Raw genomic sequence first — 17,949 nt, forward strand, 5'->3', positions numbered from 1 at the left:
CACTTCCACTTTCTCAGGAACATTATCCTAAAAATTATCTGTCTTTCTGCCTAAAGCTTTAATCTCTTGACTTCTGCTCGATCTTTCTCAGCAGTATTCAAAAGTACTAAGTGCAGTATCTGTCTCATAGCAGAGCAGCAAATAAATGCATGTTTAATATTTTGAGTGAATACTCAGTAGTACTGTAACCCAGGCCAGGGAATAGGTACACATGTGCAGACAAGTAGACCACATTCCCAGAGATGCTTTTTTCATTTTTCCAGAGGTGAAAAATGAGCATTGCTCATTTTATAAGCTCACAAGTAAGTGCATCTAGCATCTAGCTAAGGTTGGAAACCATAGACCCTAGCATCTCCCATCTTACAAGCAACAAACATAAACAGCTCCTTAGCCTCACATACCCCTCAAGCTAAAGCTGGCTCCTAGCTCTCCTTCCCAGCGACAGAATAGCAGACAAGACTGTAAACCCTCTCTACTTCTCCATCTTGCTCTTGCTTTTCAACCACTCAAGCAGCCTTCAGTCCCCATGCCTGGCCTGTAGCTGAGCATGGTAAGAACACGTGATACACGCTACTGTACATAAAATAAGCTACAAAGACCTACCATAAAGGCACAGTGGACTATATTCAGTATTGTAACAACCTGTAATGAAAAAGAATCTGAAGCTGTGTCCATGAAACTAATCCAATGTTATAAATCAACCATGGTTAAAAAAGACAAGTTCACATTCTTAAAACACTGGGCGTCTCAGGCTCCCATCTTCTCTCACAGTGGCCTTGGACACCAGTGATCTCTCTCTCTGTCACTTTGGCTTTGAGACATCTTCTTCCCTTTGCACTTGTTTCTTTCCATTGGATTCTCCTCCAGCCTCCTTTGACATCTCCTTTTCTCATCTCACTAACACTTCAGTGGTGAAGTTTTAGCTCCAAACCTGTGCTCTTTGTTTCTACTTATACCAGGCACCTTTGTTTTTTTTTTCCATTTCTGCAAATTTTACCTTCATGCTGTTGACCTCCTAGATTTTATTTCCAGTCTTGTTCCCCTTTCTGAGCACCAGCCTAATATATCCAGCTACTACTTGACATTTTTACTTAGATGTCTCACAAGCATTTCTGGCCCATCATGTCTCAAACTGATGTTTTAATTTTCCCTCTCCCCCGCTGGTTCCTCCTTCAGGCTCCCAATTTCTGTAAATCACATTTCCACCTGACCATTGGCTTATGCTGAAAAAACAGTGGTAATCTTTGTCTGTTTGTTTCCCTTATTTCGAACTCTGTCCATCCATCACTGGGTCCTGTTAATTCTGCCTCCAACATGTAAATCAAGCCATCCATTTCATCCTTTCTATTTCATGGCCAGTTGCTGTTTGTCCAGATTATTATAATAGCCCCTAGGTCATCTCCCTGACCCCACTCCTATATCCCACCTCCCCTACAACCAATCCCATCTTCAGGACAAGCCAGTGAGAGTGCTGTTATAAAAATGCAGGTCATCTCCTGCCCCTGCTTTCGTAAAACCTTCAGTAACAGTCAATCATCAGAGTCTGTGGTATATGCTCTCATTTTCTTTCAAGGAAGGCAAACCAATTTGTTATTATAGATTCATTTTTGTGGTTATTCTTTTTATGTTCATCTCCTAACTCAACTATAAGCTGAGTAAGGATGCAAACTGGAACTATTTTTTCCCCACTCGTCTATACTCTGTACCTGGCAAAATGCCTGACGTAGAATTTCATTCTTGAATGAGAAAGCAGCCTGTGAATGAATGAGGAAGCTTGACCAAAGCAGGAGGTGGAAAAGGTGACTTATCAAACCTCATGTAGCCCATTGTGTTGAGAACTCAATCACCCCCTAGATAAGTGTACTGACTGAATGAGCTGAATGAGCTGGGTTGAATTTTTTTATGGGATTGTTATATTTCATGTGCTAGCCTCAACATCTAAGAGATTTTGAAGAATTGTGACCTCTCTCTCTGGTGGGCTTCAGAGGCTTCTAGAAATAGGTTGCAAAGTAAGATTATAAAGTGGTTCATTGTACAGTCTATTTGGAGAGGCCTGTGCAGATTTGGCTTCAAATCCTGCTCTACCAATTAAGCAACTTGTGATTTGGGGGGTCAGTCTTGTCACCTGGCTTACACTTTGATTTCTCTATGTAAATACATAAACAGGCATGAGGACAATGGTATTGATACCTGTATCATTATCATTTCATCAGGTGCCAACACATCACCCACCCAGGGCAGTTGTCGGCCCATAATAGATAAAGTCTATATTTTATTTTATCATATGCTCCCCCTAACACTACTTCTAGACTTATTTTGCTCTTTCTCCTCTTTTTCTTCTTCTTCCCTCATTTTACTCATCTCAGGGATGGTAATCTTCATATTACTCACATAGTTTGAATTTTGTGGGAAGAGAGGAATTAGTAGTACTAACAGAGCAGGCTTCCTTGTGCATTGGAAACACAAACTTCCAAGCTTTTCAAGAGCATTGGATGGTACACTGATGAGTAACAAGTTCATTTTTTTGTTAACATGCTGGGAGGGAGAAAAAGAAGACAAGATGCAAGGGGAGAAAATTAAAAAGTTAATTACAAGAAACAACTTGGTAATTGAATTCCTATTCACTCTTTAGTTATTTCAGGGAAGAGGGTCACAGTTCACGGTTAGTAGGTTTGCCTTAGCAGTGCTCCTCAAAACTTCTACATGAGAGAAGCAAGGGGATACAGAGCTGATACCTGCCTGGCAGCAGAGAAGAGGAGCAGGATGCATGCGGGGTGGGCTTTGAGTGCCCCAAACACATTCTTGATCATTTCTAGTTTGAAATATTTTTGGCAGCTGAAATTACTCTCAGGTGAAGCCCTGACTAATACAGCTATATTTCATGGGCATGCAAAATCCCCCTTTTTCATTTATTATGTTTTACTGGCTATTTCCTTAGCCTCACTATACACACACACAGAGGCACACAAAGTGCAATATAGGCAACTTTGGGAACTTCTCTGGTGGCTCAGATGGTAAAGAATCTGCCTGCAATACGGAAGACCCAGTTTGATCCCTGGGTTGGGAAAATCCCCTGGAGAAGGGAACAGCTGCCTGGAGAGTTCCATGGACAGAGGAGCCTGGTGAGCTACAGTCCATGGGGTTGCAAAAAGTCAGACATGACTTTTTCCCTTTCATAGGCAACTTTTATGCTCTTTTCAGATTGTACTTAAGCTTCAAAAAAAATAGCAAATAAGTGACATGGGTCTTCATTTCTTATTTTTAAAAAGATATTTGAATATTTGTCTATTTATCATAAGTTCCTTAACAGTCAAAACTGTTTATTTAGGATGTTATCTTTGAGAGAAACATGTCCTGTAATGAATTAACATGGGCTTGGAAATCAACTGGAACTAGGCTCAGATCTCCCTGAACTCATTCATCACCTTCATTCATTCATTCAACACCTTCATTCATTCATTCAACATTCATTTATTGAATGACTGCTTGAATGCCAGAAACTGTTAAGTTTGCCGGTACTAACTTCATGCAGGTTCTAGCACTGCTTTTAATACCATCAAGTTTTTTGAGGTTTAGAAAATTACCTTTTGAGATAAACTTTTCTACATTTTTCAGCATTTTGTGTTCCTAATTCTTGCAACAAATTCATTGAAAAAAGAAATGATTAAATATGTTACCTTATTCACCAAATTAATCTAAATCAGCTTGCTGATTGCATAGCCAATCTCCAAAGCAACCTCTAGAAAATAAGCATGTTATTATTTTATGTTTAATATTGTGATCTCTTTCCTGACATGCTAAGGGCCATAGATTGAGGTCTATGGTTCAACCTGGGTCATGAGTGCGAGTGTGACCACAAACTCCCATTGCATCAGTGACACAGAGCTGCTTGCGAGCGCTAACCCAGGGCTTTGTGTTTTCACAGGGTATGGTTTTGTAGATTTCGACAGCCCAGCAGCTGCACAGAAAGCGGTAGCGTCTCTCAAGGCAAATGGCGTTCAGGCACAGATGGCCAAGGTAGGAACGGTGTTTCAGTTCTGCTTTATTGTTTTTTTCTTCTGTGATCGTATGTTTTTCCATTCCTATGAGATGAATTGAAATTGCAGTTTGTGACCATTTGGATTATGTTTGTTAGGGAGGAATAAGAAACCTCATCGTAGACTTGGCTTGGAAGAATCTGGCTGGTTTATTTCATCAATTGTTTGTGTATATGTATTAATGTTCTCTTTTATTATGGTTACTTTATTGGCAATTCAAGGGCACTTGTGAAATGCTCTGTTTTACCCCAGATAGGAGAGGTGTGTGTGCACCCATGTGTAATCTGGGGCTCTCACCTATAAACAGTTTTGGAAGAGTACAGTTCTCAGTAAGATGTCTTTGATAAATTATGTATTGAAAAATTGCCCATTGTCATGCTGGGGATAGATGATCCCTGAATGAGGGGATGGTCTGATCTGTGCAGGGAAATGAGTTTAACCCAAGTGTGTATTGTCTGTATTACTAGGAATTCACTTTGGCCTTTAAAATAGAGTTTTCCTAGGTAACAGTCTCCCATATATTAATAATTTTCAATACACTGTTATTGTTTTGTAAAACCAGTAGTAGTTTGGAACTTTCTACCTGAAATTATAATGCATTTTTATATTCAAGAAAATAAATAAAATCATTTGTAATAATTTCTTATCCTGATACTGCAGTGGTAATTACAAGAATCTACACATATAAAATGATATAGAAATACACACACATACTGTTCACTCAATGGCAACTTCCTGGTGTTGATATTTTACTAAAATTAACATATAACCTTTGGGGAGACTGAGTGGAGGCTCCAGGGGATCTCTCTATACGATCTTCCTATAAATCTAGGATTATTTCCAAATAGAAATGCTTTAAATATCAGTTATAACATAGGAATGCTTGGTACATGTTTGTTTTAAAATAATGGTCATTTTGGAGTAACTCATATGTAACTTTAGTTTTCTGATTTCTATCAGTGAACGTGTTGATCTTTGGCTTCTCAAAAGTTAGGTGGAAAGTCAACAAGTCTTGAAATACGGATCAAGTGCATTTATGTCATATTTGTGTGTATATCAATACTTACTCTTAACTTTTCCTAGAGAGAGCTGAGTTACACTAAGTTGTCAATTTTTTGGTCGTTAGGATTTTATTATCATTGCTAAAATTCTTTGATGACATTTTCCAGTTTCAACAACTATAACTAGAGGTGGGCTATTTGGTTCTCTTCATCTTCTAGCAAGCTGGTACCTCCCATATCTGTTAACCTTTCATTGTGGGTCACTGCACATAGAGATTACTTCGGTGGACTCGTTGCCCTTAATGACACATTAATTGTTTTTCTAGGTGGGATAAATTAGAATTTGAAACCTTTCCATTGTGTAATGCATTTCTCCTCATGACTGTGACTAGAAGTTTTGAATTTGGTCATGAACTAAGATTGATGAAGTTAATCTTTGTAATTAATAAGGGAATTACATGCATGTGTTGGTTTAAATGTTACCTGACGAAAGAATCAAGTTACTTGGCAACTTTAGTAGTGGCTTCTTATACCCAGCAAACATGTGATATAAAACATAGTTATTAGGGATATGCAAAAGAGAAATTGAATTTCAAGCCTATTGACAAAAAAATGGTGATACACATGCTTAAGTAAAACCCTTGTTATTGGCGTATCTTTGATCTGTTCTCTGGATACACTGCCAAAGTTTGCGAATTGCTAGATTGTGGCAGTTGAGAAATAATGATTACAGTCTGTATAATCTCCACTGTTCAAATGTCTCTCAGAAAGAGACAGTTATTTGTTGGATAAAAACCACTTGTATCTTGCACAAGAGGAAAAGAAAGCTGTCTTTGATTTTATAACCACTGAGAATTTGTTGTGAATATTTTCCGTTTGTTTCTGAGCATTTTGGTATACAAGGAATCTCTCTCTCTTTTATATACACACGCCAATCACTGACATCTCATCTAGACAGGAAACTGTCGAAGGGAAGATATCTTGAAGAACTTCTAGAAATGATCATTTATAGTCAGCATGTTGACCCTTGCCTATGTCCCCTGTACACAGTAAGGAGATTCCAACTGCTTTGCTGAAAGGCACCTATTACATTTCTGGAGTTGCTTAAGGATCTCTGCCTTATCAATTATGCTGTCTGTGAGGAGGTTCTTATTCTCTTTTTCCTCACTGATTTTGAATCTAAAACCTAGAGCTATGGGTCCACTTCTGCCTACTGGAAAACTCTCAGCAGTAAATGACTCTGTAATCGAACTACCCAGAAGCAAATAAATAGCCTCCCTTTGACAATGAAATGGAACAAGCTTGACCACCTGTATTAGCCGATTTCTCACTGAGCTATTGGATTTCATGGCCTTTTTTTTTCTTTGTCCTGGTGAGAACTGTTATTTATTATCATATAAACCTGCAGTCTGCAGGGTGTGGAAAACTTGCACCATACTTTTTGCCGTTCAAGTACCTAGTGAATTGCTGCCTGCATCCTTATTCTTATCAATATCCTACTATGCAGTTGTGGACTCAGAATTTAATGACTCCAGGATTTTCAAGCAAAATGCCACAAATAACCTAGGTTCCCAATAGCAACCTGGAGCAAACATGAAACATTTCAAGTGAATCGCTTTAGATGTCTAACTCCAATGTGTGCATATGAAAAATTCAGCTGATTTGTCAACAAACAGGAATTAAACAATAAATCCTTCAGTAAGTGGTAATTGATTAATAATGTATAACCATTAACACATACTATCATTTTCTGTGTACTTGCTGTTCTGCCAAAAAGGGTTTTTAGGGATCAAAGGATATGTTTCTTTTAGGAGAACACATTTAAAATATTTTATTAATACACAGCAGTTAAGAGCATAGGTTTGGAGGGAGACAAACTTGGCTTTGAATCCTGGCTATTGTACCACCTGGCTGTGTGACCTTGGCTAAGTTATTTAAATATTTCTGAAATTCTCCAATAATAATACTTTGATTATAGGACTGCTGTGAAAATTAACTAAAAAGATAACAAATAATTTAGCATAGCACTTAGATTATATTAAAATTCAATGAATGTAAATTATTCAATATTGTTATGCATTAAATTTAAATTTGTTACTGAACTTTCCGTAAATCATGATGCATGCTTCAAGTGTTACTTTATTTAAAAAGTTTTCTGAGAAATACAATCAATAGGATCAATCAACAAATGTTTTAATTGCTTGCTAAGTGCCAGGCACTGTGGTAGCTGTTGGAAAATCAAGATTTAATAAGAATTCTTTCTTATGCTGAATTTTCATCATGTAGTTTATCTCTTGGGATAGCTGCAGCTCTGGGTTAAAACTATTGACTGTTGCTGTTCTTGCCAATTTTAGGGTATTTAGGTGAAAGTCATTAATATGTCTCAACCATAAAAGGAAAACAGCTGAGGAAAAGAAAAAAAAGAAAAACTAACTAACCACAGTTTACCTTGTAGGTGTTTGTCTTACTCATTAACAAGAAAGTCGTAGAAAGGCAATGAATGTTTTGAGTGCCATCAAGATTAAGGCTGCTCTGCAGTTCTTCATATGTGATGTTCATCAATACATTTGCATTTTCTTATGTAAAATGCCGCATATTGTACCCACATTTAAGCCAGGAATATGAAAAGGGTAAAGGGTTGAAGGATCTTAAGACTGATTCTGAAATTTTAAAAGCTTTTCCAGACTTCTAGCTCAGGAACTTGTGTTTACATCTCAATGGCCAAAACTGAGTCATATGGTTTCTCCTTTAGCTGCAAGAGATTCTAGAATGATGAATATTTTATCTTGTTGACCTGTAGTGGAGAAAAGCAAGAATTGCTTATCTCCCTGGCTATTTGAGCAGCATGCATTCATTCTTTCCTGAAGGGAGCCCACCTCAAAGCCTCACCCTGTAATCATATGTGGGCACAACATCATCTCTAATAGGCCCAGACTCAGCTGCTTAGCAACTCATAGCTTTTAAAAACAACTTATCAGGACTTTCCTGGGGGTCCAGTGACGAAGATTCTGTGCTTCCCATGGAGGGGGTTCGATCCCTGGTCAGGGAACTAGATCCCCCATGCCACAACTAGAGAGCCTGCACACCACAATGAAGATTAAAGATCCCATGTGTCACAACTAAGACTCATCACAGCCAAAAATAAATAATAATAATAACAAAGTTATCTGTGTTCCCACAGTACAGAATGACAGAAAACCAGGAGACAGGGATCTGATGGAAACTACCACTTTGGAACAGAGAGTTTGCAAAACAGAAATCACTGATAGCTAATACATATAGAATTCACCTGGGCAGGAGTGGAATTCTTGTGTTGTCAGTGTAGGAGTTTCCTTGGTTAGCCAATCACATCATGCATGCCTGCCATCCAAGATTTCTCTTGCCCACTATTTCCCAGGGTTTCATGGAGGGCTGCACAGCTTTAGAAACTGAGTTTTTCCTGATATAAATTTTGAAGCTCCAGAATGGCTCTATATACTCTGCAGTCAGTAATTACCACCAGCCAAATTTTGGTCATCTTCACCTTAGCAGCTGTCTTTCTTATTTCCCACATGTCAATTACAATCGTGAGGAAATAGAACACAGTTCTTTCTTCCACGGAAGAAGTCACCCCGTGCTCAGTACCTTTAAATAGTTTTATCAGGGATTCCCTGGTGGCTCAGAGGTTAAAGCGTCTGCCTGGAATGCAGGAAACCCGGGTTTGATCCCTGGGTCGGGAAGATCCCCTGGAGAAGGCAATGGCAACCCACTTCAGTACTCTTGCCTGGAGAATCCCATGGAGGGAGGAGCCTGGTGGGCTACAGTCCATGGGGTCGCAAAGAGTCAGACACGACTGAGCGACTTCACTTGCTTTTGCTTATCAGGTCTACAACTATGACTGCTGTACCAGTTACCAAAGGAAGTTCACCCTACTGTGGGATATCTGGAATAAATCAGAGTTGGGTTATCACCAAGGATGCCAAGTGTCCAAGAGGATGTCAGATCATCAGGAATAATGTAAAAAATACTGTGTCAACCATTGCTGCTGCCGAGTCACTTCAGTCGTGTCCGACTCTGTGCGACCCCATAGACGGCAGCCCACCAGGCTCCCCCGTCTCTGGGATTCTTCAGGCAAGAACACTGGAGTGGGTTGCCATTTCCTTCTCCAATGCATGAAAGTGAAAAGTGAAAGGGAATTCGCTCAGTCATATCTGACTCTTAGCGACCCCATGGACTGCAGCCTACCAGGCTCCTCCGTCCATGGGATTTTCCCGGCAAGAGTACTGGAGTGGGGTGCCAAATGTCAACCATTAGAATAATATAAAAATGCCATGTCAACCATTGTGGAGAACCAGGTTGGTACCAAAGAAAGGAATTCTTTTTTATAAATCAGTGAACTTAGTCTTGGTTTTGAGGGGAAAATAATTTATTTTGAGATCAGAAGTGAAAATTTAAAAAGTCAGTGCATAAAGGAAAATAAATTCTGTAATTCCAAATATGTATATGCAAACAATTATTATTGTTTGGCCACACTGAATAGCATGTGGGATCTTAGTTCACCAACCAGGGCTAGAACTCAGGTCCCCATCAGTGGGAGATCAGAATCTTAACCACTGGACTGCCAGGGAAGCCCCCATATAATTAATTTTTTAAAACTCATCACCTCTGTGGAGTCCTAACAGTTATATTCCATGAGGAGAAATTTAATGAATGAATGAGGGACCTATTGCACACAATCTTCTAGATTTTTTAAAAAGTTCAACCACTAGCCCCATGAGGTTGTCTACCAAAGCTACTCTTCTGAATGCAGAGACACATAGCAGGCTTCCTCATCCAGACTCTTGTAATCTATAGCAGTATTAATATTGCTTTTAATCTGCTTATATTGCTTGGCTTTTACCATTTCTAGGAATACAAGAGTCAGCAGGCTATTTGGTGTCCAGGGATCCCTACATTGTTGGGGCCTACTAGTAACCCACCAACCAAAGAATTTTCTCAAAGGATCTCATGTCAGAAGGAGATGATAGGGAAAATGTCGCTTTCTGTGACTAGATGGAAAAGTCAATGAATACATTTTATTTATTCCTACCTGTTACATTATTTTTGATGCTAATGTGAATGGAATTATTTTCTTTATTTCTTTTTCAAATATTTTGTTGTTAGTGTATAAAAAAGAAACTGATTTCTTATATTGATTTTGTATCCTGAAACGTTACTGAAGTCATTTATTAATTCAAACAGCTTTTTAATGAAGTCTAGGGATTTCTGTAATATAAGATCATATCATCTGTAAACAAAGACAGCTTCACTTTTTCCATACCATTTGAATGCCTTTTCTTTTCCTGCCTAATTTCTCTGGCTAGGACTTCCAGCACTATGCTGAAGAAGACAAGTGGTGAGCATGCCCTCCTGTGTCTTATTCCTGATTGTAAAGGAAAAACTTTGAACCTTTACCATTGAATATGATGTTAGCAGTGGGCTCATCATGTGTGACATTTATAATGTTGAAGTATGTTTCTTCTATAGTCAATTTGTTTAGAGTTTGTCATGAAAGGGTGTTGTATTTTTGTTATTATTGCTATAAACTTCTCTTAGAACTACTTTTTTTTGCATCCAGTGAGTTTTGGTATGTTGTGTTTCTATTTTTGTCTTTTTCAACATGTGTGCGTTTTTTTTAAATTCTACTTTTGATTTCTTCTTTGACAATTTGGTTTTTCAGGAGTATGTCGTCTAATGTCCACGTTTTTTTCTTTGTTTTCCTTCTGTTATTGACTTCTAGTTTCATAACACTGTAGTTGAAAAATATACTTGGTATGATTTCAGTTTTCTTAAATGTTCTTATATCTATTTATCTGACCTATCCTAAAGAGTTTCTTCTGTGCTGAAGAAGAATGCATATTCTGCTACTGTGAGATGGAATGGTCTCCCCTTGTCTCTAAGGTTCATTTGGACTAAGGTATAGTTTCAGTCCAATGTTTCATTGTTGATTTTCTGTCTGGATGGTCTATTTGTTGTTGAAAGTGGAATAATGAAGTGCCTTACTATTATTTTATTGTTATCTGTATCTCACTTGAGAAATTAGGATTGTTTAATATAATGTTGGTGCTTTGATATTTTTGATTGCTATATATTCTTGACGAATGACCCCACTTTGTCATTATATAATGATTTTCTTTGTCTGTTGTTACTATTTTTGACTTAAAGTTTACATTGTTTGGCATAAGTATAGGTATTCCTGTTCTCTTTTGATTTCCACTTGTATCAAATGTATTTTTCTAGCCCTTTACTTTGAGAGTATGTGTGTCCTTAAAATTGAAGTGAATCTCTTATAGGCAGCAGTTAGGTAGGTCTTTTAATCCATCCAGTCAGTCTATGCCTTTTGATTAGAGAGTTTTATTTCTTTTACATTTACAGGAATTACAGATAGGCAAGGACGTCCTGTCATCTTATTATTTTTTCTAGCTACTTTGTAGTGCCCTTGTTCCTTTCTTCTAGCTGCCTTCCTTCGTGAATTGATGATTACCTGTAGTGATGTGTTTTGATTCCCTTCTCTTTACCTTTTATGTTTCTAATATAGGTTTTGCTTTGTGGTTACCATGAAGCTTATATAAAGTATCTTATAATAGTCTATTTTATCCTGATTACAATGTAATTTTCAATTGCACACAAAAAATATTTTCTCTGTTTTATGTTTTTTATGTCACAATTTACCTCTTTTTATACGGTGTAGTAATTAACAAATTACTATATAGTAGGTTTTTAATATCTTCTTTAACTTTGATACTAGATACTAAATGGTTAACACACCACTACTTTTTAGAACTAGGGAATTCTAAGTTTGACTGCATGCTTACATTTAGCAGTGCATTGTATATTTTCAAATGTTTTTGTGTTACTAATTAGCAGCCTTTCATTTCCGCTTGAAGAACCCCTATGACAAGTCTAGTAGTGATGAACTCCCTAAGCTTTATTTTGTGAGGAAATCTTTATTTTTCCTTTTTTTCTAAAGAACAACTTTGCCAGATAGAGTAATCTTGATTGTCAGGTTTTTTTTTTTTTCCTGCAGTGTTGATTATTGAAGTAATTTTCAACTCTGATAAATTGTGGTGATCTTAAACTAGCTTTTACCTAGGGAAGTTTAATTCATTTCCCAACCAGTCACCTGGGAGGATGTAATTACTGAGTCTGCCAAAAATGGTTCGAGGTAGTCATTCTACCTAGGGACTGGAGGTAATGGTTGTGATTGGATAAGATGGACATCTTTATTTCTTAAGAACACATGTGCCAAGGAATTGAAAATGAAGATCAATAGCACTTACGTTTTAAAATCTTTACGGGAGTTTAACACATAATTGAATATGCATACATACATACATGCACACATATAATCTAGAAAATGTCTATTTTTTAAAGTCGTTTAATTATCATCATTTTTCTATACAGTTACTCAACAAATATAATAATGTTTGACAGCTTCACAGCCAGTTTAGCTGTTGCTTGAAAATGGAGCTTAAAGTTAATAATGAAATTAAATGATAGGCTTCTGCCATCTCTGATTTTCTCTGCATCCTATGTTTATTACAATATGATTTATATCAATTCAACATTTATAGAAGCTATTCACAAATATATTACACAGGGGAGGTAGAAATTGGAGTGCTGTGAATGCGTCAGCCTCATACAGAGATGGGCTGCCTTCCTTCCCACCTACAGGACACACATTTTATCCACTACTGGAATTAATCAAACTCAGGGTCTCCTGGCCAAAGCGTATTTGAACATTCTCCATATCTAAGAAGCATTCCAAACAAAAAGGCAATATCCAACTTCAGGAAAGTGTGCAACTGAAAGCAAATACAAACTTTCTTTCCCTATCTTTCTCTATTGAAATTATTATTATTTTTTTAGCATCCCTGGAAAAGTGACTTAAGCAATTTTATGCCTTTCAATAAAAGGAATAAACTTTTAGGTGAAGTGATACTAAGGCTCATTTTCTTATTCTGATGAGTAACTTTTACTCTTTTTTTTTTCCCCATACTGATAAAAGACTTTAGGCTTTTAGGATCCATTTGGTAATAATATCTCTATATCAAACATAAACTGTCTTCCCTGTTATTTTTGTTTAAGATAATTGAAGAGAACTACTTGATAAGCCCAGGGACAAATTAATTTTACATGTAGATATTTCTAATTCAAAGGTGAATTTCAGGAGAAGTAAAAGACCTTCTGAAATCATTAATGTTCAAAAATATAAATTTATAATTTATAAAATATAAATATATAATGTTCAAAAAATTCTCATATTCCATGAGAATAATGGCATATTCTAGGGGTACCAACATTCACATTTATATTCCTATGGATCCGGCTTTAGAAGAAACTGGTAATTTGTAGAAGAAATTACACCAATTTTTAAAGATAAAATATCAAACAAAGTAAGAGTATTCCTGTTGGAGAATACTTTAGTGTTGAATAAAATGCACGAAAGTATGTATTCTAAACTCCAAGGGAAAACAAATAATGATTTAGTGGTGTAGAAGTCATTCAAAATATCTACCCAGCCCTAGTTTTGTAATCCCTGAAGTAGATACTCCACATTTCCCTTTGAAATATGCAAGCTACCGGAAAAAATAATCAATGAGTAACTTCAAAAAACAAAGATTAACAGAAAATGAATTCCCAGAAATGTACAAGAATACAAGTCTCTATTCTTGGAGCAGAATTAAGATTCTTAACACCCCCACTAACTTATTAATTAATTTACACAACTAAGTCTAGTTTTCCTTGGTTCTCTCCTTGCTTAGCTTTTGGAAGAAAACATTATATTCAAACATACAAACAAGTCCACATTATACATAGCATGTTGTCAAATACCAACACTGCTATAGTGATTATCCCTGCTAACCATCATATTCAAGACTTTTTTCATTCTTTTAATGTTTTCAATAAAGGGCGTCTAGAAGCAGAATCTGAAAATATGTATTTTTTAAAAAGATTTTCCAGTCATCCTGAAGGTTAACCATATTTGTGATCAACTTCTCTAGAAGATACAAAATGTGCTGTGAAAGGAACAAAAAATCTATGAAAATAGAACAAGTTTGAGTCCAAATTCAATAGAAAAAAATCCAGAAATGTTAAGTCAAGGGAAAAAAATGAACTGAGTGAACTAAAGAAATATTGCAAATAAAGACAGTGTGTTAACAAAACTGGATTCAGTATTGGTGGTAGCAGGGACAAAACTGACACTGTAGAAAATAAAATATACGCCTTGAAGATCTGACTTAAAGAAGTTCTCTCAATACACAGAAAAACAAAGTTGTCAATTTTTTTCAAAAAATGAGGGAGACTATGATGCGAAGAACCAACTCATTAGAAAAGACCCTGATGCTGGGAGAGATTGAAGGCAGGAGGAGAAGGGGACAGCAGAGGATGAGATGGCTAGATGGCATCACCGACTCGATAGACATGAGTTTGAGCAATCTCCAGGAGTTGGTGACGGACAGGGAGGTCTGGTGTGCTGCAGTCTATGGGGTTGCAAAGAGCTGGACATGACTGAGCGACTGAACTGAACCATGATGTTCATGGAGGCTAGAGAGTAGAAACCAATGAAATTATCAGCACATCTTCCAGAAAGAGAACTATGCTGAAATGAAGCAATAACCCAATGTGTCAACTAAAGCCATTTTTCCAGAACTGATACATCCTTCATGGAGATTGAAAGAACTGACCAAATTCTAAGCAAAATGTAAAGACAGAATAGCTGCAGATATTTGGGGATTATTTAAAATATGTACAAACACCTATGCAGGGGGAAAAATGTGGTTAACTAAGAAGAAAACCAAATTAAGCTTTTTTAATATATTTACTATGGGATTAAAAATCAGAAGACAATGAATTGATGATTACTGATTTTTGGAGGTAAGATCACAAAATTGTATATTCACCCTACTGAATGAAGCCACAGAAACACTGTCTAGCTGAAGTGCAAAGCTGATCTTCTTAATATACATAGTTATTACCTCATTTAGTAAATATCTGTGAATTCAAATTTAATAAAAGACATAAGCAGACAAATCACAGATGAAATGTACATGGCCAATAACCTTAAAAATAATAAATATTACTAGTAATAAAAGAAATATAAACAAAAACAAGATATTATTTTATGATCAAATCTGCAGTGATTAGAACAAGTAAGAGGGACTTACTTCCCTGGTGGTTCAGTGGTTAAGAGTCTGCCTGCCAATGCCCATGCATTCAGTCCTTGTCTTTGAAGATTCCACGTGCCAAGACACAGCTAAACCATGCACCGCAACTACTGAGTCCATGCTCTAGAGCCTGTGCTTTGCAACCAGAGAAGGCACTGCTGTGAGAAGCCTGCACACCACAACTGAGTGTAGTCACTGCTGCAGAAACTAGAGAAATCCTGTGTGTAGCAAGGAAGACCCAGGGCAGCCAATAAATAAATAAATTAATAAATAAATAAATTAATAAATAAATTTTAAAAGTAGCACGTTTTGGCAAAGTTAACAGTTGTTGAATGCAAATTGGCCTGCCTTTTCCAGAAATTAATCAAGCTCTATGTATTAATTCCTTTCTAGAAATGTAGCTTTAAAAAAATCCAACATGCAGACCAAGACCTATTATAACAATAATTCTAAGTATGAAAAATTTGAATATTAAATAGGCAAGAATATTCTTGGTAGACATATTTTTGTAGAATAGTGGTTTGATAGGTAAGAGCAAACCTATAATCTATTTACTATTGATAAAATGGTATTTTTTGAAGTATATTTACTTATGAGAAACACACTCAGTTCTAAAGTGAAAAGTGAAAGTGAAACTGTTTGTCAGTCATGTCTGACTCTTGTGACGCTATGGACTGTAGCCCACCAGGCTCCTCTGTCTATGGGATTCTCCAGGTAAGAATACTTTAGTGGGTCTCCATTTCCTTCTCCAGGGGATCTTTCTGATCCAAGGATGGATAGAATGGTATTTTTGAAGCATATTTAGTCTTGAGAAACACCGAGTTCTGAAGGAATCCCTAAATGCTGTCTGGGAGGTTTTTGGTGATTCATCCTATTCCATACTGCTCTAAGTTCCCAAAATGTTAATAGTTTCACAAGCGTAATTATACTAGCATACCACTAGCTTTCCTTTCTTACGCGTTTCCCTCCACTTGAACTTCCTGGTCCTTTCTAATATGTATTTGACAAAAGAACTACAGATAGAGAGTTTTATTGAATCTTAGATGGAGGAAATGGTCCATGGATTAATGTCTGTACTGTGCAGTCTTGGCAATTGAGGCTCACCTCAGCCTTCGCTGGGACACGGGAAACCAGCTAATGGCTGATAATGTCCAGGAAATTAGTAACTCGTGCATATGGTAAACGCTCTGTTCCCAGCCAAATGATTTGTTTAACTGGTGGCTGGAGTTCTCATAGGGATTGTTAGCAGAGTGCGATAGTAGGGCTTGATTACCCGGACTATGTGCTAATCCTTGTTTTTCCCTGCCTGGGGAACTTTACCATCATACACAACACAACAGAAAAGTATGTAACCAAACGGTAGAAGTGTTAAAGGCACCAACATTCAGTAGTCAGAAAGGAACTTTTTTTTTTTTTTTACCCTGGTATTCTTACATAAAAGGGTTCTCTTAGCTTAAAATTCTGTAAGATGAAGTGTGAATATTTCTTAGTTGTGAGAAAAATATTAAATCAGATGTCCCTTTGCTTAATGTTCCGTTCCTATCTGTTCATTTTGTCAGTACTGGTGCTGATTATTTATCATCTGTTGTTTTCATTCATTAATTCCCTACAGAGCATCAGGCCAGCCTCATGATCTGTGTTTTTGAGTACATATTGTCTCATTTATTCTCCTCACCGCCTCTTCTCTTCCTGCCCTGTTTTATAGTCAGCATTCACATTTCTTTCAAGCCACAGTTCAGGAGCTAGCTCTTCAGGAAATCTGAATGACACTCGAATCTTTGTATATGTTCACACAGAACCATGTTCAGCCTCATAGACACTATATTCACAATTTATAATTTAAATCTTATATAGGAGATAATTGGATACAGTCCTTCTGCCACCCAGACTATAAAATTCATGGGGGAAAAGACCATAATGCTTCCTGCCACCACCATTGCACAGGTTCTGTCCATCAGATAGCGTGGAATATTAAACATTTGTTGAATGAAAGAACTCTATGTGGAGTAACCATTGTTCAGGTATTATCAGTGAAGAAATTAAATCTCAAAAATGTAACCTAACAAAAGTCATGCAACCATTACCACATTTTTTTTTTGATTCAGAAAGCACTACAAACTATATTATTTCCTTTTATATAAAAACTGAACTTTATTAACTATTTACCGCTTCTCTGTACAGTCTTCTAGACTGATCCTCAGCCAGGGACCACTTGGTGATGTCGGAATGTCTGAAGACGTTGCAAGTTGTCACAGCTCAGGGCAGGGGTCTTGCTAGGATCTGCTAGCGTTCTTGCTACAGGATGGGGCTCCTCCCCTCCGAGTCGACTGCTTTACCTACTCAGCTTCTTCCTTCCTTCATCGATTCACTCAATATATTTCCATAGACTGCTTTGTATGTGGAGAACCAATGGTGACTAAAACACAGTTCCAGGTGAAAGGAAACTTATAATCTATTGGGAGGTGCAGATAAGTGAATAGGTTATTGTCACACGCGGTAAACAGTTATATCTAGATGTGCATCCAGCGGCACAGAGTGGAACACAGTGAACTTCATCTGGGATGCTCTCCTGGAGAAAGTAGCATCTAGGCTAATATCTAAAAGATGATTTAGAGCAATGGCTCTCAACTGAAATTTCTAGAAATATTTTCGGAAATCACACCTGTGGTAAGGGGTTGATATAGGATCTAAAGAGTAGGTATAGGCCAGGGTAGCTGCTAAACA

The 17,949-nt window shown here is 37.1% G+C and overlaps 1 protein-coding gene across 5 annotated transcripts in view; it reads left to right on the forward strand.

Moving 5' to 3' along the window:
* Positions 1-17,949, forward strand: part of RBMS3 (RNA binding motif single stranded interacting protein 3) — a 785,524-nt gene that overhangs the window by 343,681 nt on the left and 423,894 nt on the right. For all 5 annotated transcript variants that reach the window (XM_068981964.1, XM_068981962.1, XM_068981967.1 and 2 more), the window contains exon 4: positions 3,926-4,017. In XM_068981964.1, coding sequence (XP_068838065.1) covers positions 3,926-4,017 — 92 coding nt within the window. The remainder of the gene's footprint in view (positions 1-3,925; positions 4,018-17,949) is intronic.

Source organism: Capricornis sumatraensis, chromosome 10, assembly GCF_032405125.1.
Source record: "Capricornis sumatraensis isolate serow.1 chromosome 10, serow.2, whole genome shotgun sequence".
NCBI lineage: Eukaryota > Metazoa > Chordata > Mammalia > Artiodactyla > Bovidae > Capricornis > Capricornis sumatraensis.